The sequence below is a fragment of the Cervus elaphus genome, chromosome 4 (assembly GCF_910594005.1).
Source record: "Cervus elaphus chromosome 4, mCerEla1.1, whole genome shotgun sequence".
In the NCBI taxonomy this organism is placed as follows: domain Eukaryota; kingdom Metazoa; phylum Chordata; class Mammalia; order Artiodactyla; family Cervidae; genus Cervus; species Cervus elaphus.
In genome coordinates, this window is record NC_057818.1 from 62806174 (window position 1) to 62833352 (window position 27179).

Genomic DNA, 27179 nt, shown 5'->3' on the forward strand with positions numbered 1-27179 from the left:
TTTCACAAGGGGCCATTGCTTTGTCCAAATAGGCTCATAATTTTTCTCAGTTGTTTTAATAATTGTTTTGTTTGTTAAATGAGCAGTGGCCCCTAGGAAAAATGTGGAATGTATATCTGAGTTTGCCATTGCATAAGTAAGTCCTTTCCTATTAGATTAAGGGGTGCATCTATCACATAAGGTCTTAATGTTGTAGGTCGGCCTTTTGGTCTATCATATGGGTAGATTTGAATATTTTGATAAATTTCTTGAACTTTGGTTTGAGAAATTCCTGCAATTTGCAAGAGACCTTTTGTATAGGTCAGGATTTGGGCCATAAGTGTTTGGAAATAATAGTAATATTAGATCCACTGCCAAGGAGACCAGAAAATCTTTTACCATTAATTTTGATATTTATATTTGGTAGGGCATATTCAAATACCAATGATGTCCATAAGGATTGTTTTTGACCTGTATTGCCAAATCTGGCTGTCCATACAATATTAGAGGAGTTAATAGAAATGTAAGGCAAAAGAAATAATCGAGCAATTTTGTCCCCCCTTTGGAATTGCCATAGAATCTGAGCTGACATCATAATTTGAATCTCTCCTTTATAATTTGAATCAATTATTCCAGGGTGAACAGTAATTCCTTTAGAAGCCAATTTAGATCAGCCAAGTAAAGGACTGAAGGTTTGTGGGGGCAGGGGTCCAAAAAGTCCAGTAGGTACTCTAGAAGGGACTGCTTAAGGGTAAAGGAAAAAATCATTTAGGGCTGGTATATTAATGGCAGCACTGCTGGACGTTGAGGGTTTGAGGGAAAAGATAGAATTTGCCCCTGGTTTTTGTTGTAGGGGACCTGGGGGGGGGGTCCCCTGTTTGGAGTTTCCTGGAACAGGTTTTCCTTCAATATCAAATTTAAATTTACAATCTTTGGCCCAATGCATTCCTCTATGGTAGCAAGGGTGAATTCTTGGAGGTTTTTATTAGCCTTCTTAGGGCAGTCCCTTTTTAAATGGTTTTTATCCCCACATGTAAAGCATCCTTCATTTCCCTTTTTAAAAGGTAGTAGCCATTGTTTCAGCTAGTAGTTACATCTTTTGAGTTTTTGATCCTAGATTGTGACAAGCCTTCAAATAATCAGTAATAGTCCTAGTCTCACAAATTGCAGCTATAGCTCTTTGACATTTCTGATTTGCATTCTCTATTTTTTTTTTTTATTTGCATTCTCTTAAACAAGTAATTTCTCTAGCTGTTTCTTGGTTTCTTCTCCGATTATAGTACAGGAAATAGCAGCTTCTAATCTAGCTAAAAAATTTGCATAACTTTCATTAGATTCCAACAAAGGAGAGACTTTTGGAGCTGCAACCGTTGGCAGAGGAGGGGCATTTGGAGCAGCCAAGGAAGGGCTAGTAAGAAAACTTTGAGATATTTTGTATTGTTTTAATTGGGCCTTTTGTAGAGTTTTATCATTTAATTTATACTTATGTAATAAGTGTTCTGTCTGTTGCTGAATATTGGAAGGGCTAGAATGTGCCTTGAAATGGCAGAATTACAGCTTTAATGAGAGCCCATAGGGGCTAGAGATCAATTGGAATATTTTTTCCTTGTTTGGCGGCTCATTTAACATTTTCTTTGACCCGGAGCCAAATTTCTAAATCAAAACTGCGTTTATCAGGGAACTAAGGATTATGTTCAACTACTGTTTGAAGGCAAGCCTCTATTCATTGGCGTGAAACCAGAAGTCCCTGAACTTTAAACAAATGGTGAAGTAAAGTAGAAAAATGATGGGGCTTTCCAGCTGTTTGACCCATGTATTAGTACTTACCGACCTCAGTAAGTCCCTGGGTCACTCTGCTCAATATGCCACGTATACCAGTGTCCCTGTTTCTTGGCGCCATTTGTTGTGGTCCTTTAATGGACCAGAAACTGGTGGTATGGAGTCGATGATAAGAAAGTAAAAGAGAGAAAGAGGATGATATTCCCTGGTTTACGCAGAGGACCAATAAAGCCCTTGACACAGGACTTGCATCGCTCATGAAGGTACGAGGCGCCCTCTCGAGGGGGTCTTAGAAGCCCGGGCAGAAAAGTGAGCACAACGGGTCTCCATGCTCCAGAGAGTCAGCCAGAAAAAGAGAGAGAGAGAGAGAGACAAAAAAAAAAAAAAAAAAAAAAACCCGGGAACCTAAGCTCTGATGGAGCAAAGGTGCTTTAATGATTTTTCTATGAGTATATATAGGCTGTGGTACAAGAAACTTCTTTCGGGAATGATAGAGATCAGAAAACCAAACGTACAGCAACCGTTACCAAGGGAACAAGGGGTAATGTTAGTCACAAGGTCAGGAGACAATCCATATCTCAAGAAAGGGGAGCAAGACTAAGCAGTTTTGTCCTAAAGAGAATGTTTACTAAAGGAGATGCAAGCCTGCCTCACACAATGACCTCAGTTCCTGGGAGCAGCGTGCTGTTCCGCTTGAAGAGGGACAAAGGACTCATGAGAGACAGCACGTAGGAATCCTCCCGTCAAACATTCCCTGACACCGGGAAAAATATCAATAACCTCAGATATGCAGATGACACCACCATTATGGCAGAAAGTGAAGAGGAACTAAAAAGCCTCTTGATGAAAGTGAAAGAGGACAGTGAAAAGTTTGGCTTAAAACTCAACTTTCAGAAAACTAAGATCATGGCATCTGGTCACATCACCTCATGGGAAATAGATGGGGAAACAGTGGAAACAGTGTCAGACTTTATTTTTGGGGGCTCCCAAATCACTGCAGATGGTGATTGCAGCCATGAAATTAAAAGACGGTTACTTCTTGGAAGGAAAGTTATGACCAACCTAGATAGCATATTAAAAAGCAGACACATTACTTTGCCAACAAAGGTTCATCTAGTCAAGGCTATGGTTTTTCCAGTGGTCATGTATGGATGTGACAGTTGGACTGTGAAGAAAGCTAAGCACCAAAGAATTAATGCTTTTGAACTGTGTGTTGGAAAAGATGCTTGAGAGTCCCTTGGACTGCAAGGAGATCCAACCAGTCCATCCTAAAGGAGATCAGTCCTGGGTGTTCACTGGAAGGACTGACGCTGAAGTTGGAACTCCAAAACTTTGGCCACCTCATATGAAGAGCTGACTAATTGGAAAAGACCCTGATGCTGGGAGGGATTGGGGCAGGAGGCGAAGGGGACGAGAGAGGATGAGATGGCTGGATGTCATCACTGACTCGATGGACACGAGTTTGGGTGGACTCTGGGAGTTAGTGATGGACAGGGAGGCCTGGTGTGGTGCGATTCATCGGATTGCAATGAGTCGGACATGACTAAGCGACTGAACTGATGACTTATTATCAGATAGATAATCCAAAAGGACCTACTAAATAGCACAGGGAAGTCTACTGAACCAAGTGAAAGATCCTACATGGGAAAAACCCTGAAAAGGAATAGATATAGGTCTATGTATAACTGAATCAAGTTCCTGTAAACCTAAAACAAACACAACAATGGAAATCAACCCTACTTCAATAGAAAATAAAAATTGAGTTAGCCAAAACAAACAGACAAAACAGGAAGCGTGAAAAAATGCTACTAACCTGTGGCCACTTTTGGTTACTGAAAAACACAGTCAATACTGAATACTCCAGGCTAGGGGTAAAGAAGGAAAAAAATCTGTCCTCAACAAATATCCTCAGGTAGGCCCTGGAAAAAGAATCAAAACAGAGCAGGCCACCAAGAGGCTACTCTTGAGAGGTCAGTTTTACATTTCTTAAATATATATATATAAAGTTTCAACCTCCTGAAATCTTAGAAAAATGCAAATCAAAATTACAATGAGGTATCACTTCTCACTGATCAGAATGGCCTTTGTTAAAAAGTCTACAAACAGTAAAGTTTGGGGAGGCTGTGGAGAAAAGGGAACCCTCCTACACTGATGCTGGTAATGTAAACTGGGAACAGCCACCATGGAGTATGAGGGGCACGTTCCTTAAACAAAGGAAGAGAGAATGAAATTATGACAACTCCCTAACCCCATACAAAAAAAGGAACTTGAAATCAATTAAATATCTAAATGATGGGATGATTACTCTAAATCTCCTGAGGAAAATAAATGCTTTGATATAAATCACAGCAAGTTCTTTTTGGATCTACCACTTAGAGAAATGAAAAATAAAACAAAAGTCAACAAAATGGATCTCATTGACCTTTAGGAAACCCTAAAGGAAAGAAAAAGTCAACCCTCAGAATGGGAAAAAAATGTAACAAACAAAGACCTACATGGACTTCATCTCCAAAACATGCAAACTGCTCATGCAGCTCAAACTCATATGGAACAGCTAAACAAGAGAAATTTTTTTGCCCAAAAGTCTGAATACAACTTATATGTTCTTTTAAAAAAGAATCCTTCTAAATTATATTTTTTAATTGTGTCTGTGCACACGTAGAAAGCAACTATTTTAGACTCTGGCATGGGTTCCAAGCCAGGAGATAAACACAGAAAATGGAAAAAATCATTCCTAAAAAGCTCTAATGAAAAATTAAAACGAATAAACATTTTTATCCCAGTTGAGAAATTTAGCATGTATTAACAAATTGCTTATATATATAGACAAGATATCAAGGCTGTAACCCTTTCTTTAAAACAAAAGTAATCTTACTTTATAAGTAAAGAAAAAAATTAAAAGTTGTAAAATATGCAAAGACTCACTGACATATCAACTAAACCTTTGTGATTAAATTATACCATGGTTCAAACACCCCTTGAAGGAAGTAGGCAAAAAACCTAGCAATTACTTTTTGCTAGAAGTAATCTGAAATATATGAACAAAGCATTTTCATAGATCTGGGATACCTGCTAATTATCTCCTTCTTACCAAATATATGTTCATTCAAGCATGTTATAGTATATCTTTTAGATAAAGCCATAGATGATTTTGATATAAAACTGATCAGAATGTAAAAATATAGGAGACCAAGGATTTTGCCTCCTATGGAGTTGAAGGAGCCAAAACAAGCTGAATTCTAACTACATATCTGGTTCATAAATGGCCATTGTGAATGGCACAGAGGTGAAACAGCCATGTAAGAAATCTTAGTTAAGATTGAACTTAAAGCATTATACAGATTTTACAGGTTTAATAGATTACAGATTTTAAAGGCTTAATAGATTTGTAAACCTAGAAAAAACAGTCCTTTAGACTATTTATATACTATATATCTAACAGTTTTTTACTTTTCAATCTTGAATGAGCCATATAAATAATTTTAGATCAATAATAATGCTATCCAAAATTGTTTTGAATATTTGGTCAAATATTCAGGAAATGGTAGAGCTTGGGATTTGCTTCAGTGGATCTGAGCTTGAGTTTCTCTAAAAAGAACAAAGGCAGCACACAGATAATTCTAATGGATGTTTTACCCAAATGAGGTAACTGGCAAAAATATCAGAAACAGAAAAAATGAATCATTTAATGTTAACATTTTCATGCACACATACATACACTACTTAGGAACTATATACATATTAAAAGTGATAGAGAAAACCTATTCATGTCAATAAAATCAAGAATAGATTTCCCTGTTTAAATCTTATAATTTATTTCTGGTTGATTCTCTGTCTTTTTTTTTTTTTTTTTTGGTTTTGTATCTTTTTTTTTTTTTTGTTTTAATTTATTTATTTGGCTGTGTAGGGTCTTACACATGGGCTCTTTTGTTGCTCCTCATAGTATGTGGACTTCCTTGCTCTGGGGCATGTAGGATCTTACTTCCCCAACCAGGGATTGAACCCACATCCTCTGCATTGCAAGGCAGATTCTTAACCACTAGACCACCAGGGAAGTCCTCTCTGTCTTTTTTAAACATGCTAGGGCAAAAACACATGACGGTATGATATAAATTAGAGCTCTTGCTTCTGAACGTTTTATTCTTTAGAAAATCTCTATCACTAGTGTTGAGTGCTATTTTAGATTTAACAGAGTTGAACATATATTAGTAATAAGATTCTTGTAAATATTATAGAAAATACAAAGACGTGAAAAGAATTCTATTTTGGGAATATGTTGTTCAGTTGCTCAGTCGGTCCGACTCTTTGCGACTCCATGGACTGCAGCACGCCAGGATTCAGTCTGTCACTGTTTCCATTGTTTCCCCATCTATTTGCCATGAAGTGATGGAACCGGATGCCATGATCTTCATTTTTTGAATGTTGAGTTTTAAGTCAGCTTTTTCACTCTCCTCTTTCACCTTCATCAAGAGTCTCTTTAATTCCTCTTTGCTTTCTATCATAAGGGTGGTGATACCTGCATATCTGAGTTTACTGATATTTCTCCCTGCAATTGCGATTCCAGCTTGTACTTCATCCAGCCTGGCATTTCGCGTGATGTACTCTGCATATAAGTTAAATAAACAAGGTGACAATATACAGTCTTGATATACTCCCTTCCCAATTTTGAACCAGTCCATTGTTCCATGTCTGGTTCTAATTGTTGCTTCTTGACCTCCATACAGGTTTAGAAGGGGGCAGGTAAGGTGATCTGATACTTCCGTCTCTTTAAGAATATTCCACACTTTATTGTGACCTACACAGTCAAAGACTTCAGTGTAGTCAGTGAAGTAGAAGTAGATGTTTTTCTGAAATTCTCTAGCTTTTCCTATGATCCAGTTGGTGTTGGCAGTTTGATCCGTGGTTCCTTTTCTGCCTTTTCTAAACCCAGGTTGTGCACCTGGAAGTTCACATACTGTTGAAGCCTAACTTGAAGGATTTTGAGCATTACTTTGCTGGCTTGTGAAATGAGTGCAATTGTGCAGTAGTTTGAATATGAGTGCTGAGTATATTAAAAATGGAAATAATCAGACCTGAGCTTAAGTAATGAAAACTCACAAAACTCAAGAACCCTACTAAACACAGGTGAGTGTTCATTTTTCCAAAGCAAACAGAGGAAAACACGGATTTCTCATTAACTGTGGCAGCTTATTCACATGCCTCACTAAATCGTTCAAAGATTTTTTATTAAAGATAAAGAGAAAAAGTATGAACAGTTAGTGCTGGAATCTCAGAGAACCACCTGAACCAATGGAACATGAGGTGTAATGGGATAAATGTTAGCAGTGATCTGAATCTCTCCTGAAAAAATATCAGCTTTATGCAAATTCCACTTCATATATAATTTCCAATGTTCTGTATATTAAAAGTACAGTTAGGCATGAGTCCTTCCTGCCAATATAGAGAAGAGTGTCTCACATTTTTCTTCTCCATTTCCCCCCCAAACTTTCTGTAGAATTCTGAACCACTGAGGTAATTCTATTTATAAGGACATTTTCTTAATCCTTTTCTAAGTGTCTGAAGTTGCAGCTGCATGTAAATTTATCACTAATTTCCCCCTACTTCTCTAAGATCCCAAGACTGAAGCACATCCCAATAGGATTCTCAGAACCTATGCCTCCCTGGGTTGATCTCACACAAAGGAAATGTTTTCACCAGATGAGAGTCATTAATTCATGTTGAGAATCTGTCATACTCCATAGAAAGCCAGGATACAGACAATGCAGAAAAGACTCTAGGACTAAGGGAGATGTAGTCTAAAGAGCCGGTCTTCACTACTATAAGAAAAAAAGGAAAAAATAAGTTGATAACAAATGCCCCGGGCAGAAATATTAGAAGCAGAGAAGTAAAGGTTTGCAGATTCTCAGTCCAGGAATTTCAGGAGGAAAAGCAGACACAGCCCCAGACCTGGGACAGGACATGTACCCGAGAAGCTGCCATTTCCTCTTCTTCCTCCTGCTCTGTCTTCTCTGGGGATGTTATGTTGCAAATTCACACCTGTGTCTTGAGATACGTTCAAAGGCATCCGGACAGCTCTTTAACCTGCAACCACCTCACCTAGACAGAAGGACCTTGAAAAGCTGAAAAGACCCACCTCTCCTGTTTTGTCTCAGGAAATATTCAGGAACAATCACTTCCTACCTGGAGACCAGCCTGTGAATTTACTTGTTGATTGTTCACTCCCCACAGAGAGCTCCTAACCCTCTGCTCACACAGACCATGTGAGCTGACTGACTTCCCCGGTCCAAATCCAGCTAGACCAATGCTGCTGCCTCTCCTCGGACTGAAGCCGGGCCTCAGCTCTCACAAATGGACCAGGAGCCACGTTCTTAGGCCGGGCTTCCCCCTCAGAATCCCCTGGAGCACTTCCTACACACCACACTGATGCCCCCACAGGACCAAGAGAACTCTGTGGGGAGGTCGCTTACTGACACTGGTCATGTGACCCTGATGGGAAACAGACGGAAACCACTTGGCTAAGGATTCTTTCTGAATCATTTCAGTGAATACAAATCACTCAAGGCCAGGGCCCCACTCTAAGAAGCTACGAATCTGCAGGTCTGAGGCACAGAAATGAGTCTTTACCAGGCTTCCCATGTGTTCTGATGTGTCTTCCCCAAGCCCACATTCAGACACCCAGAGCTCAAGCCCTCACACTCAGCACACCTGAGACCTCTCTGTAGCGAGGATTTAGAATGGGAACTTCTGAGGGAGGTCAAGGCTAGAATCAGGCAGAGAAAGTTCCAGTACTTAGGGTTCAGGCCTTTCTAAGTGACCCTGGATGAAGCGCTGTGGGCTCCTCAGGCTGAGTGTGGATGGGTCCATTCAAACCAGAGGAGCAGGATTCTGGTGAGCTCTGAGGGTGTCACTGAAGGGGGGCCTGTGAAGTACACCCTGGGGTTCAGCAAGACTGCTGGTCTCAAGGAAGGGGATCATCTAGGGCAGGTGCTCCCAGGACTGGCTGGTGTGAGTTCAAGGACCTGCAGGCTGCCTGCTCCCCAGACAGATGCTGAGAACAAAGGATGAGAACAAAGATGCTGAGAACAAAAGAACAACTGAAGCAGGTGAGTTCATGACTCTAGGTCTTGAGAGAATTCACAGCAAGCTCTGAGTGAGATCAAGGATAGAAGTGAGCAGAGAAAGAGGCAGTAATTGGGGCTCGGGTTTTTATAAGAGGCCCTGGGTGAAGTGCTGTGGGCTCCCCAGGCTGAGTGTGGATGGGTCCATTCAGACCAAAAGGACTAGGACTTTGGTGGCTCTGTGAGGGTGGCATTGAAGGGGAGCTTGTGAAGTAGCCCTGGGGTTCAGCAAGCCTGCTGGTCTTAAGGAAGGGGGTCTTCTGGTGCAAGTGCTCACAGGACTGGCTGGTGTGAGTTCAAGGACCTGCAGGCTGCCTGCTCCCCAGACAGATGCTGAGGCAGCAACAGCATGGAGCAGTTCAGGGGAGCTCTCAACAGTACTCTGTATGATCCTTCTTATTAGAACCATCACAATGTCCCTGCAGTTACAGAGAGGGGGAAAAGTACAATGGAGAAATGATGGGAAATACATGATCAAATGATTTGAGGCTTAAGGGCAGTAAGGAAACTAACTGTTACAGATGCCATCCCACTGTGCTGCCAAAGATTTCACTATCATGTGCTCTTCCCTGCAACCTTAAATAAGATGGGAGAGGTTAATGGTGGAGGTAGGTTAACATTTCATTCATTGACACCAACTTTACCACAAGAAGCCATTCAGTTTTATTGATTAACATGTATGAACATCACACACAGTCAGAATAAAGCCTTTTATACTCCATTGTGTAACTTTGATTAAAAGTCAGATTGCAAGCATAAACAATATTCATTCCTCTGATATAATGATCTGACAACTGTGATTTCTATGGTTACAAAATGGAGTCTAATCATTTAAGAAAGAAGATTTACAATAATTACAGGAATTTTCTGGGAAGGGTTTCCCATACATTTTAGGGTATCAGAGGTTATTTGAAATATGGTAAACATTCATAATTTCTGCTGATATTATAAAACACATCAAGATTTCAGTGAACTGTCATTAACCTTTAAAAGCATAACTTAATAATTTACATCTTTAGTATGTGGAATTATTCCCTGAACACTTACATCATGGTGACCTACAGGGATGTGTGACATGAATGACAAACACCACCATTTAGATGTTTATACATGTTACATTACTGTGTCCTTAATCTTCTAATGGAGAATACATATAAATGATTTCTCCCTAGATAGAAGGGCTTCTCTCATCTTTGAGGTACCAACTATCAACAACATAAGTTTGCATGCACACTAGAAATGAATCATACCTTGGAGTAAGTAGAGAGTTGAATTACATTCATTTTCAAATAATCACAAATCATGTCAGTATAAACAAGGATACATTGCTAATAATTGTACCTTTATAAACATCAACCCTTCATCTTGGGATCCACACTAACATATCAATTTTCTATCTGTTTTAACTGTTGATTACTATCTATAGTACTTCTCTTTAAGAGGAACTTCGGAAAACAGGATTGATGTAAAGTTTTCTAGTATGGATTTTCTGGTATTAATTTAGATTTCGATTTTCATTAAATCATTTTCTACACTTTTTTTTCTTTTACATTTATACATCACTCCATATCTTTCTTATATAAATGGTCTCGTGTTTTCCGACATGTATGTTTAGGACAAACTTCTTCCATCACTTATTTCATCATGAGGGTTTTTCTTCAGTATGTGCACTGAGATGCCTAGTGAGATGACTGCTATGCCTAAAGGCTTTCCCACATTCTTTACATTTATAAGGTTTCTCTCCAGTATGAATTCGCTGGTGTTTAGTAAGAGTTGAGGATTGACTAAAGGCTTTTCCACATTCTTTACATTTATAAAGTTTATCTCCAGTATGAATTAACTGATGTTGAGTAAAACCATAGCGCTGGCTAAAGGGTTTGCCACAATCCTTACATTTATAAGGTTTCTCTCCAGTATGAATTCGCTGGTGTTTAGTAAGAGTTGAGGATTGACTAAAGGCTTTTCCACATTCTTTACATTTAAAAGGTTTCTCTCCAGTATGAATTAACTGATGTTGAGTAAAGCCATAGTGCTGGCTAAAGGCTTTGCCACAATCCTTACATTTATAAGGTTTCAGTCCAGTATGAATTCGCTGGTGTTGAGTAAGATTTGAGTTTATATTGAAGGCTTTCCCACATTCTTTACATTTATAAGGTCTCTCTCCAGTATGAATTCGCTGGTGTTGAGTAAGACCATAGCGCCGGCTAAAGGCTTTGCCACAATCCTTACATTTATAAGGTTTCTCTTCAGTATGAATTCGCTGGTGTCGAGTAAGATTTGAGTTCTGACTAAAGGCTTTGCCACACTTTGCACATTGATAAGGTTTCTCCCCAGTGTGAATTTGCTGATGGTGACTAAGATTTGAGAAATAGATAAACACTTTGCCACATTTGCTACATTTATAAGGTTTCCTGCCAGTATGGATTTGCCGATGTTGACTAAGACTTGAACTCTGATGAAAGGCTTTGGCACATCGTGTACACTTGAAAGGTTTCCTTCCTGAACGTGTCTTCCTGTGTTTACTTATATTAGATGAGTTACTGAAGACTTTCCCACATTTATTACACTTGTAATGTTTCTGTGGATTCTGAATTCTCTGCCGCTTAATCAGATTTGAAGACTGATTAGAAACTTTACCATATTCACTACAATTGTAAGTTTTCTCTCCACTATGAATACTCTTATTTAGAGAAAGATCTGATGCTTGATAAAAGATATTCTTACATTTACTACTTTTAGAATCCTTGTGTGAAGATGGAGCTCCCTGATGTTCTATAAAGTTTGAGTCTGGTTCAAAGTTATGCTCAGGTTCATTGCATGAATAGACCTTCACTCCATCATAAATAATTGTGTAATTATTGGAGCTGGAGGTCTTACTTAAGGTCTGACTCATTTTCTTACACATGGAAAGTTCTTCCCTATTAACCATATCATGGGATGTATTGAACAATGCCGGTTGGATTACATCTCTTCCATTATCATCAACATTATACATCTTGGAATGGAGAGAAAATATCTGTTGATGGAAGAATAATGACTTCCTAATCACAGATCCCTCAAATTGATTATATTGTGAGTTTTCCCCATCATTTTCAGATTTCTGGTTTTCAGACATGTTTAAATATATGTTGAATCGAAGCCTATGCTCAGAGTGGTTGGAAGGAGTATGTACAGTAGAGACTGGAGGACCTTCCAGATTTTCCACATTTCCTTTCAGAGAACAAGTATGTTTCAAAAAACAATGTAAACTTTTTCTGAAAAACGTACACTTCTCAGCAGATGTTGAAGACTGAAATGAGTGTTTCCCCCAATTTGACTCAAGTAGCTCATTTCTTTCTACAGTAATGTCTGCATTATGTGTAACTGTCTCAATTTCTTTATGTCCATGTAAACATCCTCTCTGTCTTTCACACGCCCTTGTATGTTCTGAGTCTTTCATTAATTGCAAGTTTCTGAGGTGAAATCTTTCATATATTCCTAGGTTTGCTTTTGGGAACAAATCTTATACCCTTGGTTTCTTTGGCATCAAATCCTGGGTGTCTTGAGGAGGTATAGCTGAAAGATACCAGAGAAGAAGTTTTTTTACCTACTATTGTCAGTGAATCCCCTTAGAGATTTAGAGAAAATTGATGAACCCTTTGCTAGCGTAAAAATAAAATAGAGATGGGAGGATCAAGATGCCAGAGGATTAGGCAGACATGGACTTCATCTCTCTCCACAAATGCATCAAGCATACATCAGAAATGGAACACTTCTCACAGAGACCAGCTGAACACTAGCAGAGGACCTTGGAAATCTAAAAGGACAAGAAAGATTCCTGCTGAGCTAGGTAGGGCAAAAGAAAGAAGAAAGAAAAAGAACAGGAAAGGAAATGGGATGGGGCCTGCAACCCTGGGGGGATCTGAAGAGGGGAGAGGTCTCCACCTCCGGGGAAGGGCCTCACTCGGGGAGCCCAGTTGGGACAGAAGGGGAGCCTCATCCTCTGTGGGAGGAGAACACGGCAGCAGTCAGAGGCAGCAGGACAGAGGAGACCTGCACACAGGGTACTGCCCCAGCCCTGCCCACCCAGCCTGAGAGGGTGTCCACCACTGCAGACAAGGGCTGGGTGCTGAAATGTGGGGTCTGGAGAGCAGACCCAGGCAGAGGACTGCTGTGGGCTGTGAGGAGACGTCCTGTGGGAATGGCAGGGAGGGAGGAGCTCTGCAAACAGGAATGCTTGGGGAGGAAGCCTGAACCACCAGAGAGCAGAGCGCCATTGCTGAGTCATGCCCCAAGCGAAGACCCATCATTGTTTGTAGCCTCTCTCCCCCTGTGCTGGCCCCTCCGCACCAGGCATGAGGAAGGGCTCCATTAGGGTGGGTGCTCTCATGAACCCAGCTGTTGCCTCTTCCTCTGCGCCCCTCACTACCAGGGTAGATGGTGGACTCTGGGAAACCTCGGGAGCAGCGGCCTGTAGTTTATCCACATGCCCAGAGCGGGCTGAAGCACTGCTGAGCCCCAGGGTCTGGCAATTGAAGGAAGTAAAGCTGATATCTCCACTGGAAGTTGCACAAACTCGTTTCTATGCCATCACAGCTGTCTTTGTAAACTCAGCACCTTTAGAACGTCTGAGTGGACAAGGACGGCTCCCCCAGTCACAGCAGGTGTAGCTGTAGCAGCTGTAGACTTCCTGGGCTCCCACACTAGGGGGCAGGGCCAGGCCGGAGTCTGAGCTGCCCCCACAGCACCACAGCAGGTCCAGCTCCATGATGAATGCAATCCTGGGCCCTGACTTCAAGGATCTATGCTGGTGACCTGGTGAAAACAACATCTGAGAGGCACCAGGGCCATGTGCCAGGATACCCATGGTTGAGGTGGGGCCAAAGGCTGTGCCAAGCAGGGTCACACGAGACTCACCCAATGGGTGAAAGTGACACACAGAGCACATCCCAAGGGGAACATCCCAAGAGCAGCAATCCTCAGGGGCTTCTCTCCCGGGGGTGTGCTCCAATCCCACCTGCCTCCACACAGATCAGGATCACAGTGAAGAAACAGATCTGGGGGCTCTGTTCCACAAACCAGGGCACAAACCCACCACAGACAGGGCGGTGACAGCCACAGAGCAAAGGGGAAGTTCCCCTCAATATCCAGGGCAGGCTCGGGTCACAGAAACAGCAGTCAAAAGTTCATCAAGGGGGTTAGGGCACAAACCTCTGGACCAACCTCACCCACCAGGGGACAGACACCAGGAGCAACAGGAACTAGGGTCCTGCAGCCTGCAGAACGGAGACCACACACACAGAAGATGTGACAAAATGAGAGGACAAAGATGTGTGTTGTAGAGGATGGAGCAAGATCAAAACCTGCTTAGATAAAACTAAGTGACGATGAGAGAGGCAATCAAATGATTACTTTTTGCTTAAACTCCTCTTAAACTGAGACACCAAACATTTTCACAAGGACTAAGTGCCTACTAATCCTTTCATTTACTTCTTATCACCTGCGTTTTTATTTGAGAATGTTCTATTAGATGTTTGAATCTAAAAATCATAAATGATACGACATAGAACTACTGTGCTAGCAACATCCTTATATGAGGACATATAAGACAGAGTCCAGGGAAGCTCATGATGAACAAGATAAATTAACAAAGTAGTAGTTCTTAAGAAATTAAATAAGAAGTGAGACTTTAAAAATATGATGGATCTAAAAATAAAAATAAATATGATGGAAACACATGGGACTCTACTCAGTACTCTTTGGAGACCTAACTGGGGAGGAAATCTAAAACAGAGTGGCTATATGTATGTATAATTGATAATGTTTTCTGTACAACAGCAGAACTTTGTAAAACAGCTACACTCCACTAAGAATTTAATAAAAAGATTTCTATATTTTATTGAAAAATCTTACCATTTTGAAACAACCATTACAAATATGGAAAATGTTCTAAGTTCTTATGCCAATTTATTTTACAATTCTTTGAGGTAATTGAATATATTAAAGTGTTTTACCATTCAGGAATTGGGACAAATACACTTAGGTATTTAACATGAGTTCGTATAAAGAGAAGAGAAACTTTAAAGCAACCATGAGACTTTCATTTTCCCATTTTAGGGAGGTTTTGCTTTATGCAGTGAAGACATTACTTAAGTTTGAAATGAATAAGGGCATATCTGCAGTTTCCAGTGGGTTGGAAACTATAAATGAGAAAAACAAACAAACAAAAACAAACAAACCTATCCCAACTATTCCTAGGACTTTGGCAGTATGTCTATGACTCCACTTACACAGTTCTGTTTAAAGGTAGAAACAAACTTTAAAAGGAGTATCATATAGTCACTCAGAAGTGTGCACAGATTTCCTAGGATCCCCAAGAAATGAAAGAGCAGCCAACTCATGCAGGTTGTCACAGGCCAAGAGGAGAATTTTAGTTCTCACTGTGAGTGAGAAAAGCAATCACTGGAGATGAATTCATGAATGATTCAAGAGACAGAATGGGGCAGGTGATAGCCATCTATGACAGCAACAGAAATAAACCCAGGCTTCTCCAAAATCATTTCCACTGAAGCAGATCTTCCCAAACCACATGATACAGGATGACTTCCTCACTGATCCTCACAGAATCAACCATACATATATAGAGCCACTCTGTTTTAGATTTCCTTCCCAGGCAGGTCTCTCACTGTACCTCTCACCTGAGTCATCGACTCCATCCATTCACACCTACCTGGGTATATGCCTGTTGTCTGCATTCTCCTTATATTCCTGAGATCCTTCATTTGCTCCAGAAAGGTGACCAAGTCTGGCTTAGAGACCACAAGACCTGTTCTTCAGAGAAAGGAATATTTGTTGTGCTAGAGATTCATCAGTTACCAATCCAATATGTATTCAGGCGAGAAGAGAATGCATGGGTGAATGTTAAAACAGCCCAGAGAATGATTCCCCAGATACTCCCGCCCCCCCCCCCCCCAAATACTTTATTGAAAGTACCTATATAATGCTAACTAATACAAAAAGTTAGGTCCTGAGATTCTGGTCAAGTGCCACTAAGGCAAAAGTAAGTAGTGGAAATGTGAAATTAAGAGAAGGTACAACTATTTAATACCACAGAACTTACACAACTCCCACTGCCCGAGAAGGAGGCAGATTACATAAAGGAAGACAAAGGTTACAGTCATAATGAATCCTCATAACGAAGCCTTTCTTTCTAAACTCACAGATACTCATTTCCACCTACAAAGCAGAGATCTCAAACAAATGTGCGGAGCAGAAAATTTCAGAACACATTCTAGAAATGAAGGAACCAAAACCCTGAGGTTTAGATAAGCGACTCTGGAAGGCAGTCGTCCTCACCCAAGGAGGCCAGGTTCCTATAATTCTCTACCATCACGTCCGTGTACAAGTCCCGCTGACCGAGGTCCAGGCATTCCCACTCCTCTTGAGTGAAGTCTATGGCCACATCCCGGAAGGTCAGCCGTCCCTGAAATACAAAGTACAGATGCCCTGGGGCCATGGGAAGACTTCCTAATGTGACCCATGATGGAAACAGCAAGTTCAGAGACCTGGTTTTCCTTTAGGCGAGTGGCTGCTAGTACACAAGAATATAACTTTTACACAGTAGTATTTTCCTTTTTTGGGTGTTAATTCTAGAAAATCTTGTCGGTCTTCATAGAACTAAATAACTTCAGTTTCTTCAGCATTACTGGTCGGGGCATAGACTTGGATTACCGTGATATAGAATGGTTTGCCTTGGAAATGAACAGTGATCATCCTGTCGTTTTTGAGATTGCATCGGAGTACTGCATTTCAGACTCTCTTGTGGACTATGATGGCTACTCCATTTCTTCTAAGGGATTCCTGCCCACAGTAGTAGATATAATGGTCATCTGAGTTAAATTCACCCATTCCAGTCCATTTTAGTTTGTTGATTTCTAAAATGTCGATGTTCACTCTTGCCATCTCCTGTTTGATTACTTCCAATTTACCTTGATTCATGGACCTAACATTCCAGGTTCCTATGCAATATTGCTCTTGACAGCATCGGACCTTGCTTCCATCACCAGTCACATCCACAACTGGATGTTGTTTTTGCTTTGTCTCCGGCTCTTCATTCTTTCTGGAGTTATTTCTCCACTGACCTCCAGTAGCATATAGGGCACCTACCAACCTGGGGAGTTCATCTTTTTGCCATTTCATACTGTTCATGGGGTTATCAAGGCAGGAATACTGAAGTGTTTGGCCATTCCCTTCTCCAGTGGACTACATTTTGTCAGAACTCTCCACCAGATTTGGGTGGCCCTGCACAGCATGGCTCATAGTTTCATTAAGTTAGACAAGGCTGTGATCCATGTGATTAGATTGGTTAGTTTTCCATGATTGTGGTTTTCAACCTGTCTACCCTCTGATGGAGAAGGATAAGAGGCCTATGGGAGCTTCCTGATGGGATAGACAGACTGAGGGGGAAACTGGGTCTTGTTCTGGTGGGCAGGGCCATGCTCAGTTATTCTTGAATCCAATTTTCTCTTGATGGTTGGAGCTGTGTTCCCTCCCTGCTATTTACCTGGGGTCAAACTATGGTTGGTTTCCCTGGTGGCTCAGATGGTGAAACGTCTGCCTGCAATGTGGGAGACCTGGGTTTGATCCCTGGGTTGGGCAGATCCCCTGGAGAAGGAAACGGCAACCTACTCCAGTACTCTTGCCTGGAAAACTCCATGGACAGAGGAGCCTGGTAGGCTATAGTCCATGGGGTCACAAAGAGTAGGACATGACTGAGTGACTTCACTCACTAAACTATGGTTGAGGGAATGAAGATAATGGTGACCTTCCTCAAAAGCTCCCATGCATGCACTGCTAGTCTGTGCCCCCAACCCTGCAGCAGGCCACCACCAACCCTTCTAGAATTAACAACCCCCCCAAAATGTACTTTTCATTATAGGGGACTGGAATGCAAAAGTAAGAAGTCAAGAAACACCTGGAGTAACAGGCAAATTTGGCCTTGAATGCAGAATGAAGCAGGGCAAAGGCTAATAGAGGTCTGCCAAGAGAATGCACTGGTCATAGCAAACACCCTCTTCCAACTACACAAGAGAAGACTCTACACATGGACATCACCAGATGGCCAAAACTAAAATCAGATTGATTATATTCTTTGCAGCCAAAGATGGAGAAGCTCTATACAATCAGCAAAAACAAGACTGGGAGCTGACTGTGGTTCTGATCATGAACTCCTTATTGCCAAATTCAGACTTAAATTGAAGGAAGCAGGCAAAACCACTGGACCATTCAAGTATGACATAACGATTATACAGTGGAATGGGAAGTAGATTTAAGGGACTAGATCTGATAGACAGAGTGCCTGATGAACTATGGACGGAGGTTCATGACATTGTACAGGATGATCAAGACCATCCCCAAGAAAGAAATGGAAAAAAGCAAAATGGCTGTCTGAGGAGGCCTTACAAATAGTTGTAAAAAGAAGAGAAACCAAAATCAAAGGAGAAAAGGAAAGATATACTCATTTGAATGCAGAGTTCCAAAGAATAGCAAGGAGAGATAAGAAAGCCTTCCTCAGGAATCAATGCAAAGAAATAGAGGAAAACGACAGAATGGGAAAGACTAGAGATCTGTTCAAGAAAATGAGAGATACCAAGGGAACATTTCATGTGAAGATGGGCTCGATAAAGGACAGAAATGGTATGGACCTAACAGAAGCAGAAGATATGAAGAAGAGGTGGCAAGAATACACAGGAGAACTGTACAAAAAAGATCTTCATGAGACAGATAATCATGATGGTGTAATCACTCACCTAGAGCCAGACATCCTGGAATGTGAAGTCAATCGGGCCTTAGAAAGCATCACTTCGAACAAAGCTAGTGGAGGTGATGGAATTCCACTTGAGCTATTTCAAATCCTGAAAGATGATGCTGTGGAAGTGCTGCACTCAATATGCCAGCACATTTGGAAAACTCAGCAGTGGCCACAGGACTGGAAAAGGTCAGTTTTCATTCCAATCCCTAAGAAAAGCAAATAATGATCAAAGCACTGCACAACGGCACTCATCTCACATGCTAGCAAAGCAATGCCCCAAATTTTACAAGCCAAGTTTCAACAGCGTGAACCATGAACTTCCAGATGTTCAAGCTGGTTTTAGAAAAGGCAGAGTAACCAGAGATCAAATTGCCAACATCTACTGGATCATTGAAAAAGCAAGAGAGTTCCAGAAAAACATCTATTTCTGCTTTATTGACTATGCCAAAGCCTTTGACTGTGTGGATCACAATAAACTGTGGAAAATTCTGAAAGAGATGGGAATACCAGACCATCTGACTTGTCTCTTGGGAAACCTGTATGCAACAGTTAAAACTGGACATGGAAGAAGAGACTGGCTACAAATGGGAAAAGGAGTATGTCAAGGCTGTATATTGTCACTCTGCTTATTTAACGTATATGCAGAGTATATCATGAGAAACGCTGGGCTGGAAGAAGCACAAGCTGGAATCAAGATTGCTGGGAGAAATATCAATAACCTCAGATATGCAGATGACACTACCCTTGTGGCAAAAAGTGAAGAGGATCTAAAAAGCCTCTTGATGAATGTGAAGGAGGAGAGTGAAAAAGTTGACTTAAAGCTCAACATTCAGAAAACTAAGATCATGGCATCTGGTCACATCACTTCAATGGAAATAGATGGGGAAACAGTGGAAACAGTGTCAGACTTTATTTTTTGCGCTCCCAAATCACTGCAGATGGTGATTGCAGCCATGAAATTAAAAGACACTCCTTGGAAGGAAAGTTAAGGTCAAGCTGGATAGCACATTTAAAAGCAGAGACATTACTTTGCTAACAAAAGTCCCGCTAGTCAAGGCTATGGTTTTTCCAATACTCTTGTATGGATGTGAGAGTTGGAAGGTGAAGAAAACTGAGCGCCGATGAACTGTTGCTTTTGAACTGTGGTGTTGGAGAAGACTCTTGAGAGTCCCTTGGACTGCAAGGAGATCCAACCACTCCATCCCAAAGGAGATGAGTCCTGGGTTTTCATTGGAAGGATTGATGTTGAAGCTGAAACTCCAATACTTTGGCTACCTCATGCAAAGTTGGCTCATTGGAAAAGACCCCAATGCTGGGAAGGATTGGGGGCAGGAGGAGAAGGGAAAGACAGAGGATGAGATGGCTGGATTGCATCACCGACTCGATGGACATGGGATTGGTTAGACTCCGGGAGTTGGTGATGGACAGGGAGGCCTGGTGTGCTGTGATTCATGGGTTCACAAAGAGTCGGACATGACTGAGCGACTGAACTGAACTGAACTGAATATATCTTTCTGACAGGTTTTCAGAGTCTTCACTGTGCAACAGAAATAACTGAAAATGAATAATGTTGCTGTTGTGTCATTTGACAAATGTTTTAACAGACATTCTTTAAAGGGCAGAGCTGAAATTTTATTTCACTTGATGGACTCTAGACTTTAATAAAACACAGACAAATATACAGAGACAAGTCTAATGAAAGTTAATAGAAACTTCTGTATTTGTAAATCATACTCAAAACGAGAAAAATGTTAGTTACTCAGTTGTGTCCTACTATTTGGGATCCCAGGGACTATAGCCTTCCAGGCTTCTCTGTCCATGGGAGTCTCCGGGCTAGAATACTGGAATGGGTAGCCATTCCCTTCTCCAGGCGAATTTAGGGGGGAAAAAAAAATTCGATGTAATCATGCTAACATGTTTATACACACAGACATATACTACAATGAGACTACATACTCAGTAACAGTAATAGAGAAAAACTGTCATGTCAACAATATCAGGATAATTTCTAACTGATTAAAAATATACATAAATATTTGAGGATGATATTATTTTAATTTTTAAAAATAGACTAGGGTACAGACATATACAACAATATAAAATAAAGTGGAGCTCTGGTTCTGAATTTTTAAATTTCCTGGAAGCCTGTATCATTTGCACTGAACTATATTTTAGAACTTGACACAGGGGAAGAAAAACAAAAAACAAAAAAACAACCAACCACTTAACACTGTTGAACTTAGATTAGCACTAATATGATTCTTGTAAACATTTTGGAAAATACAGAAAAAGGATGAAACTATGTCTGTGATGTGAGCGTGGAGTGGACTGGAAATGATAAGACCGAGGCTTGAGTGATGAAAACCCCCACTCCCCAAACCCAGCATCTCTCCTAAGCACATGCGAGTGTTGTCAAGTACAAGCTGGCACTTGCCAAGAGTATTGCCAGCAACCGAACGACAACAAGGGCATTTGTCATCTGCCTCTGTGGAAAATGAACCCTATGGTGCTTCAAGTGCTGACTGCAACCGCCCCCGAGGGAGTTCAGGCTGCACTGAGGCACTCTGCTCCAGGGAATCTGGGGGAACAGGGCTTTAGAGAGTTAGGTATTTTCAGGAGCTGATTCCATGATCCCAATCCTTGCATCTCTTCATATCTGTGTGGGCTGGGCTTAGTCACTTAGTTGTACTCTGTCTGTGGGCATTCTCCAGGCAAGGATACCAGAGTGGGTTGCCACGCCCTCCTCAAGGGGATCTTCCCAACCCATGGATCAAACCAAGGTCTCCCGCACTGCAGGAAGATTCTTTAGCATCTGAGCCACCAGGGAAGCCCCTTCACATCTAGAAAAGCACCAAATCACTGAACGGCGACATCAGCTCCTCACGACTGGCAGAAAAGCTTTTCTAAAGTAAATGCTTGACTGCACTGAACTCCCCCTTCACTAAAATCTTATCTAGTGACCTTCCCCGCTGCCTCTTTAATGCAGTCTCTCAGAGTTATCTGAGGTGCTGTCTTCTGGGTTGCTGTCCTTATTTTGCTCTAAATAAAACTTAACTCACAATTTTCAAGTTGTGTGTCTGTTTTAGCCAACAGTGTTCATTGTTCAAAGCGAAGAGAAACCAAGGTGATAAAGAGTTTCCCACTAACTGTGATAGTTCCGCATATCCCTCAGTTTTTCTTTCCAAGACCCTTTTTGAAGACAGAAAAAGAAAGAAAAAGAAATGCACTGGAATCTCACAGAAGCACCTGAACCAGTGAACATCTGAGGTCATGGCGGTAAGAAGTACATGGAAAAATGCGTTATCACTGCCAGGTATTTTAGCAATATTATGAAAACCATAATCTCAATCTACTATGAAAAATATCCGTTTTATGCAATTTCCACTGCATATATATACCTCGCATGATCTGGAAATGAATGGTACATTTAATAGTAAGTTTTTCTTATCGATATAGAGGCTAGTCATTGTACTTTTTTCATTTCTGAAAATTTTCTGAAAAATTCTCAACTGCTGAGTTCACTCTACTTATAAGGGCATTTTTTACTCCTGTTCTAAAGAACTGAATTGCATCCACATGTAAACTCATCATGGCATTTCCCTTACTTCCCTAGGATCCCAACACCGAACCACATTCCAACGGGAGTCTCAGACACCTGTGTTCATCTCTCACAAAGGGAATATATTCACCAGTTGAAAGTCACTAATTCATGTCGAGGATTCATCAGGACAGAAAGAAGAAAAGGCTGTGGGACACAAGCGAGAAGCAGGCTAAAGAGCCGGTCTTCACGATTATGAGAAAAAAAGACAAAAGAGGAAGTTGACAACAAATCCCCAGGGAGAAAACCTGGAATCAGAGAAGTAAAGGTTTGCGGATTCTCAGTCCAGGCATTTCAGGAGGAAAAGCAGACACAGCCCCAGACCCGGGACAGGACGTTTACCTGAAAAGCTGCCATTCCCTACTCTTCTTCCTCCTGCTGTGTCTCTTCTGGGGATATTATGCAGCAAAAACACGTCTAGGTATTGAGAAAACAGCATCCACACAGCTCTTTCACCTGCAACTGCTGCAGTGAAAAAGAAGAAAGAGTTTCCTTGTTTCTCTCTCCCTTTCCCGAGCTCTTTGGTCACTTTCTCTGTTCCTGAGCTGTAGTGGGTAATCAAGATGAAGCTGCTATGCTAATCATTTCCTGGGTTTGGTGCTCATTTTTCCCCACTCTCTTTGCAGACTACCCCTGCTATTTGTTCTCTTATTTTTCACATTAGAGAGAGCAGACCACAGAACAATTCACAAGAGAACATGGACCCAACTTCCGAGCAACCTGACTCTGACTCTGAGGACTTTTAAAACTATGCAGGAGGCAGACCTTCCAGGAGCCCTGAGCTTGAGCCCTCAGCTTTGCCAGCCCCAGAGCTCTGGAGGGAGGATTTAGGGCGGGATCTTCTAGAAACAAGGAACCTCAGCCTGATTCCCTGGGGAGGGGCTCTTTCTGGGATGGGTGTGGCCCTGCCAGGCCTGTGCCCCTGGGGGAGGGGAGGGGAGGGGTGAGTGTTTGGTGGGAATCACCTGGGGGCCCTGGGTTCCTGCAAGGCTTTGCTCTCAGGATTCTAGGAAAGATGGCCTGAGTCCTTAGGTTTGTTGTTGTTGTTTTTACTCCCTTCTGTAACCTGGGGACACTGGTTTTCACAAAATGATTTGCACTGTGAACACCTCTGTGCAGGTGGGGGGCCTCCTACTTCAGAGACAAGGGGCCTGGAGGTGTTTCCATCACAGCTTTCTTTAAAAATAAACCAGAGGCAGCAGTGGACCTTGGGTTAACAGTCTATGGGCAGGGACAGATGCCTTTCAAAATGATGCCCTAAAAGCTATCTGATGACCAATCAAAGAAATAATGATCAGTGTTATTTCATTAGTAAACTTATCCATAAATTAATACATGAAAGGGATTCTCTGGTGGTTCAGATGATAAAGAGTCTGCCTGCAAAGTGGGAGACCCAAGTTTGATCCCTAGGTCAGGAAGATCCCCTGGCGAAGAAAATGGCAACCTTCTCCAGTATTCTGGCCTGGAGAATCGATGGATGGAGGAGCCTGGAGGGCTACAGTCCATAGGGTTACAAAGAGTCAGACACGACAGAACGACTTCACTTTCACTTTCAACACAGAAAAATGTTGCTGCTCTACCTCATGTTTGTATTTCTAGGTTTTATGAATCATATACTACAGTTTGTTCTCTGCTCTTTTTAAATAGCTCTATTCTCTCACATCTTTCAGGGGTAACTGAGTAAGGAAAAATTAAATAGAGGAGCATATCCATTTTTCCAATAGTGTCTATTCTAAAATGTATTCAGTGTGCATGTACCAGTACCAATATCTTAGATGATTCAGTTTCACAGCAGAAATGAGAGTAAGGTACAGAGATTTCCCATATACATCCTGTTCCCACACATAGACAATCTCCCGACTTTTCTTTCCCCACCTGAAGATACCTTTGTGGCACTGATGAATCTACACAGACATTAAGTAAAGTTTCTAGTTTCACCTCATGTTTGTCTTTTAGGAATGTGTACAGACATCCTGGAATGTGAAGTCAAGTGGGCCTGAGGAAGCATCACTACAAACAAAGCTAGTGGACGTGATGGAATTCAAGCGGAACTATTTCAAATTTTAAAAGACGATGCTGTGAAAGTGCTGCATTCGATATGCCAGCAAATTTGGAAAACTCAGCAGTCGCCACAGGATTGGAAGAGGTCAGTTTTCCTTCCAATTCCAAACAGAGGTAATGCCAAAGCATGCTCAAAACTACCACACAATTGAACTCATCTCACAGGCTAGCAAAGTAGTGTTCAGAATTCTCCAAGCCAGGCTTCAACAATACGTGAACCACGAGCTTTCAGATGTTCAAGCTCGTTTTAGAAAAGGCAGAGGAGTCAGCTATCAAATTGACAACATCTGCTGGATCATCGAAAAAGCAAGAGATTTCTGAAGAAACATCTATTTCTGCTTTTTTGACTATGCCAAAGCCTTTGACTATGTGGATCACAATCAACTGGAAAATTCTGAAAGAGATGGGAATAACAGACCACCTGACCTGCCTCTTGAGAAATCTGTGTGCAGGTCAGGAAGCAACAATTAGAACTGGACATGGAACAACAGACTGGTTCCATATAGGAAAAGGAGAACGTCAAGGCTGTCTATTGTCACTGTCATTATTTAACTTCTATGCAGAGGACATCATGAGAAACGCTGGGCTGGAAGAAGCACAAGCTGGAATCAAGACTGCTGGGAGAAATATCAATAACCTCAGATATGCAGATGACACCACCCTTATGGCAGAAAGTGAAGAACTAAAAATCCTCTTGATGAAAGTGAAAGAGGAGAGTGAAAACGATGGCTTAAACCTCAACATTTAACAAACTAAGATCACGGAAATTGGTCCCATCACTTCATGGCAAATAGATGGGGAAACAGTAGAAACAGTGACAGACTTTATTTTTGGGGACTTCAAAATCGCTGCAGATGGTGACTGCAGTCATGAAATTAAAAGATGCTTACCCTTTGGAAAGAAAGTTATGACCAACCTAGACATCATACTAAAAAGGAGAGACATTACGTTGCCAACAAAGGTCTGACTAGTTAAGGCTATGGTTTTTCCAGTGGTCATATATGGATGTGACAGTTGGACTATAAAGAAAGCTGAGCACCCAGGAATTGATGCTTTTGAGCTGTGGTGTTCGAAAAGACTCTTGAGAGTCCCTTGGACTGCAAGGAGATCCAACCAGTCCATCCTCAAGGAGATCAGTCCTGGGTTTTCATTGGAAGGACTGATGTTGAAGCTGAAACTCCAATACGTTGTCCACCTGATGCGAAGAACTGACTCATTGGAAAAGACGCTGATGCTGGGAAAGATTGAAGGTGGGAGGAGAAGGGGACAACAGAGGATGAGATGGTTGGGTTGCATCACCAACTCAATGGATATGAGTTTGAGTTAACTCTGGGAGTTGGTGATGGACAAGGAGGCCTGGCGTGCTGTGGTCGACGGGGTCTCAAAGAGTCAGACATGACTGAACAACTGAACTGACTGACTCTATGGGTCTGGGCAAATTTATAACTTGTGTCCATTACAACAGTTTAACACAATGATTTCATGGTCCTGAACTCAGGGTATTCATAGCCCCTCCTTTAAAACCCATGGCAACCCCTGACCATTTTAATCTCTTCTACATTCCTGACTAGATTCTCAAGTGGCTCTGTGGTAAAAAATCCACCTGTCATTGCAGGTGACCCAAGTGATGTAAGTTCAATTCTTGGGTAAGGAATTCCCTGGAAAAAGAAATTACCACCGACTCCAGTGTTCTTTCCTGGGAAATCTCATAGACAGAGGTACCTGGCAGGCTACAGCCCATTGGGCCCCAAAGACTCAGACACAATGGAGCACATAAGAACATTTACCTACACCAAAATAACATATTGTAAAAATCATACTTTTTGTAGCATTTTCCGATGGGCTTCCTTCACATAGTAAAATGCATGGAATGATCGTCCATGTATTTTACACCTTGAAAGTTTAATACAAAAAAGCTTAATATCTGCCCTTCTAGCCTGCTTATTAAATAGGTTCACCAATAACATTTTCTAGATTCATATACATATATAGGATTAATACCATATAGGTTGATACCATATTTTCACGAATGTAGAGATTAGACGTGTGGACACAGCGGTAGAATGAGAGGGGGCCCAATTGAGAGAATAGCCTTGACATATATTCACCACAATGTGTAAAACAGGTAGCAGGTGGGAAGCTGCTCCATAGCACAGAGAGCTCAGCGCGGGGCTCTGTGATGGCTAGAGGGGGGAGACGGAGATCGTGGGAGGGAGGTCCGAGAGAGAGAGGGTGTGCATATAACTATGGCTGATTGATGAGGTTGTCCAGCAGAATCTAACACAACATTGTAAAGCAATTATATTCCAAAAAATATATATCCATCTCAAAAGAAAAAAGAAAAACCAGACAGAACACAGTGCTTAGGAACCCCCCTGACACTGCAGGGCCCTCGGGCCTCATCCCTCGTCCAGGAATACTCCACGCGCCCTGGGAAGAGGAAGCCTGTGCGCCTCAGCTCTTGAGGCTGGGTGGGGGGGTGGGGGGTGACTTGGTCCTTTAGATGGGCACGAGGCAAAAGAGAGATGCTCAGCATCGCTAAACAATAAGAAATGCAGAGCAAACCGACAGTGATACATCACCTCCTGACAGTCAGAATAACAACTAGCAGAAAGCCCACTAATAATGTCATAAACGCGGAAGAGGCTTGGAGATCAGGGAACCTCCTGAATGGCTGGAGGGAGTGTAAGCGGGTGCAGTCACTTGGGAGGACAGTGTGGAAGTTCCTTAAAAACATAACCTCCTGACATTTAAGGAAATGAATTCCCAGAATAGTAGACAAAATAGATTAATTGAGAAATTTATAAGATTTGCAGTTTTAGTAAACCATCTGCACTTCTGAAATGAGCGGTTG

General features: G+C 41.6%; 2 protein-coding genes and 1 pseudogene across 4 annotated transcripts in view; all 3 read right to left on the reverse strand.

The window, feature by feature from the left end:
* Positions 1–11769, reverse strand: part of LOC122692852 — a 100966-nt pseudogene extending 89197 nt beyond the window's left edge.
* LOC122689813 (zinc finger protein 345-like) overlaps positions 1–13719 on the reverse strand; it is a 123749-nt gene extending 110030 nt beyond the window's left edge. Inside the window, exons 1-2 of one of the 2 annotated variants that reach the window (XM_043896584.1) lie at positions 13473–13719; positions 13206–13380 (exon numbers count right to left, since the gene is read on the reverse strand). The gene's annotated coding sequence lies outside the window, so the exon portion shown is untranslated. The other variant, XM_043896593.1, reaches the window with a different exon arrangement.
* On the reverse strand, positions 12003–16473 carry LOC122690215 (putative protein ZNF720). 2 transcript variants are annotated; one of them, XM_043897271.1, is made up of 3 exons: positions 16212–16473; positions 15586–15681; positions 12003–12431 (listed from the first exon to the last, which is right to left on the reverse strand). In XM_043897271.1, exons 1-3 carry the CDS (start codon positions 16369–16371, stop codon positions 12379–12381), a joined length of 309 nt encoding a protein of 102 aa, XP_043753206.1. In that variant the 5' UTR covers positions 16372–16473; the 3' UTR covers positions 12003–12378. The 2 variants fall into 2 exon arrangements, with proteins under 2 accessions (XP_043753206.1, XP_043753197.1); XM_043897262.1 differs by lacking the exon at positions 12003–12431 and adding an exon at positions 14007–14131.
* Between the last annotated feature and the right edge of the window lie 10706 nt (positions 16474–27179).

Excerpts from the sequence above, each read along its gene's own strand:
- LOC122690215 (XM_043897262.1), bottom strand. The coding sequence starts at position 16,371 with ATGGCCCCAGGGCATCTGTACTTTGTATTTCAGGGACGGCTGACCTTC. Across the intron at positions 15,682-16,211 it reads TAGGAACCTGGCCTCCTTGG|GTCTTGTGGTCTCTAAGCCA; the intron begins GTGAGGACGACT and ends TCTGAAGAACAG. Across the intron at positions 14,132-15,585 it reads GACAACAGGCATATACCCAG|GCTGCAGGACCCTAGTTCCT; the intron begins GTAGGTGTGAAT and ends TCCGTTCTGCAG.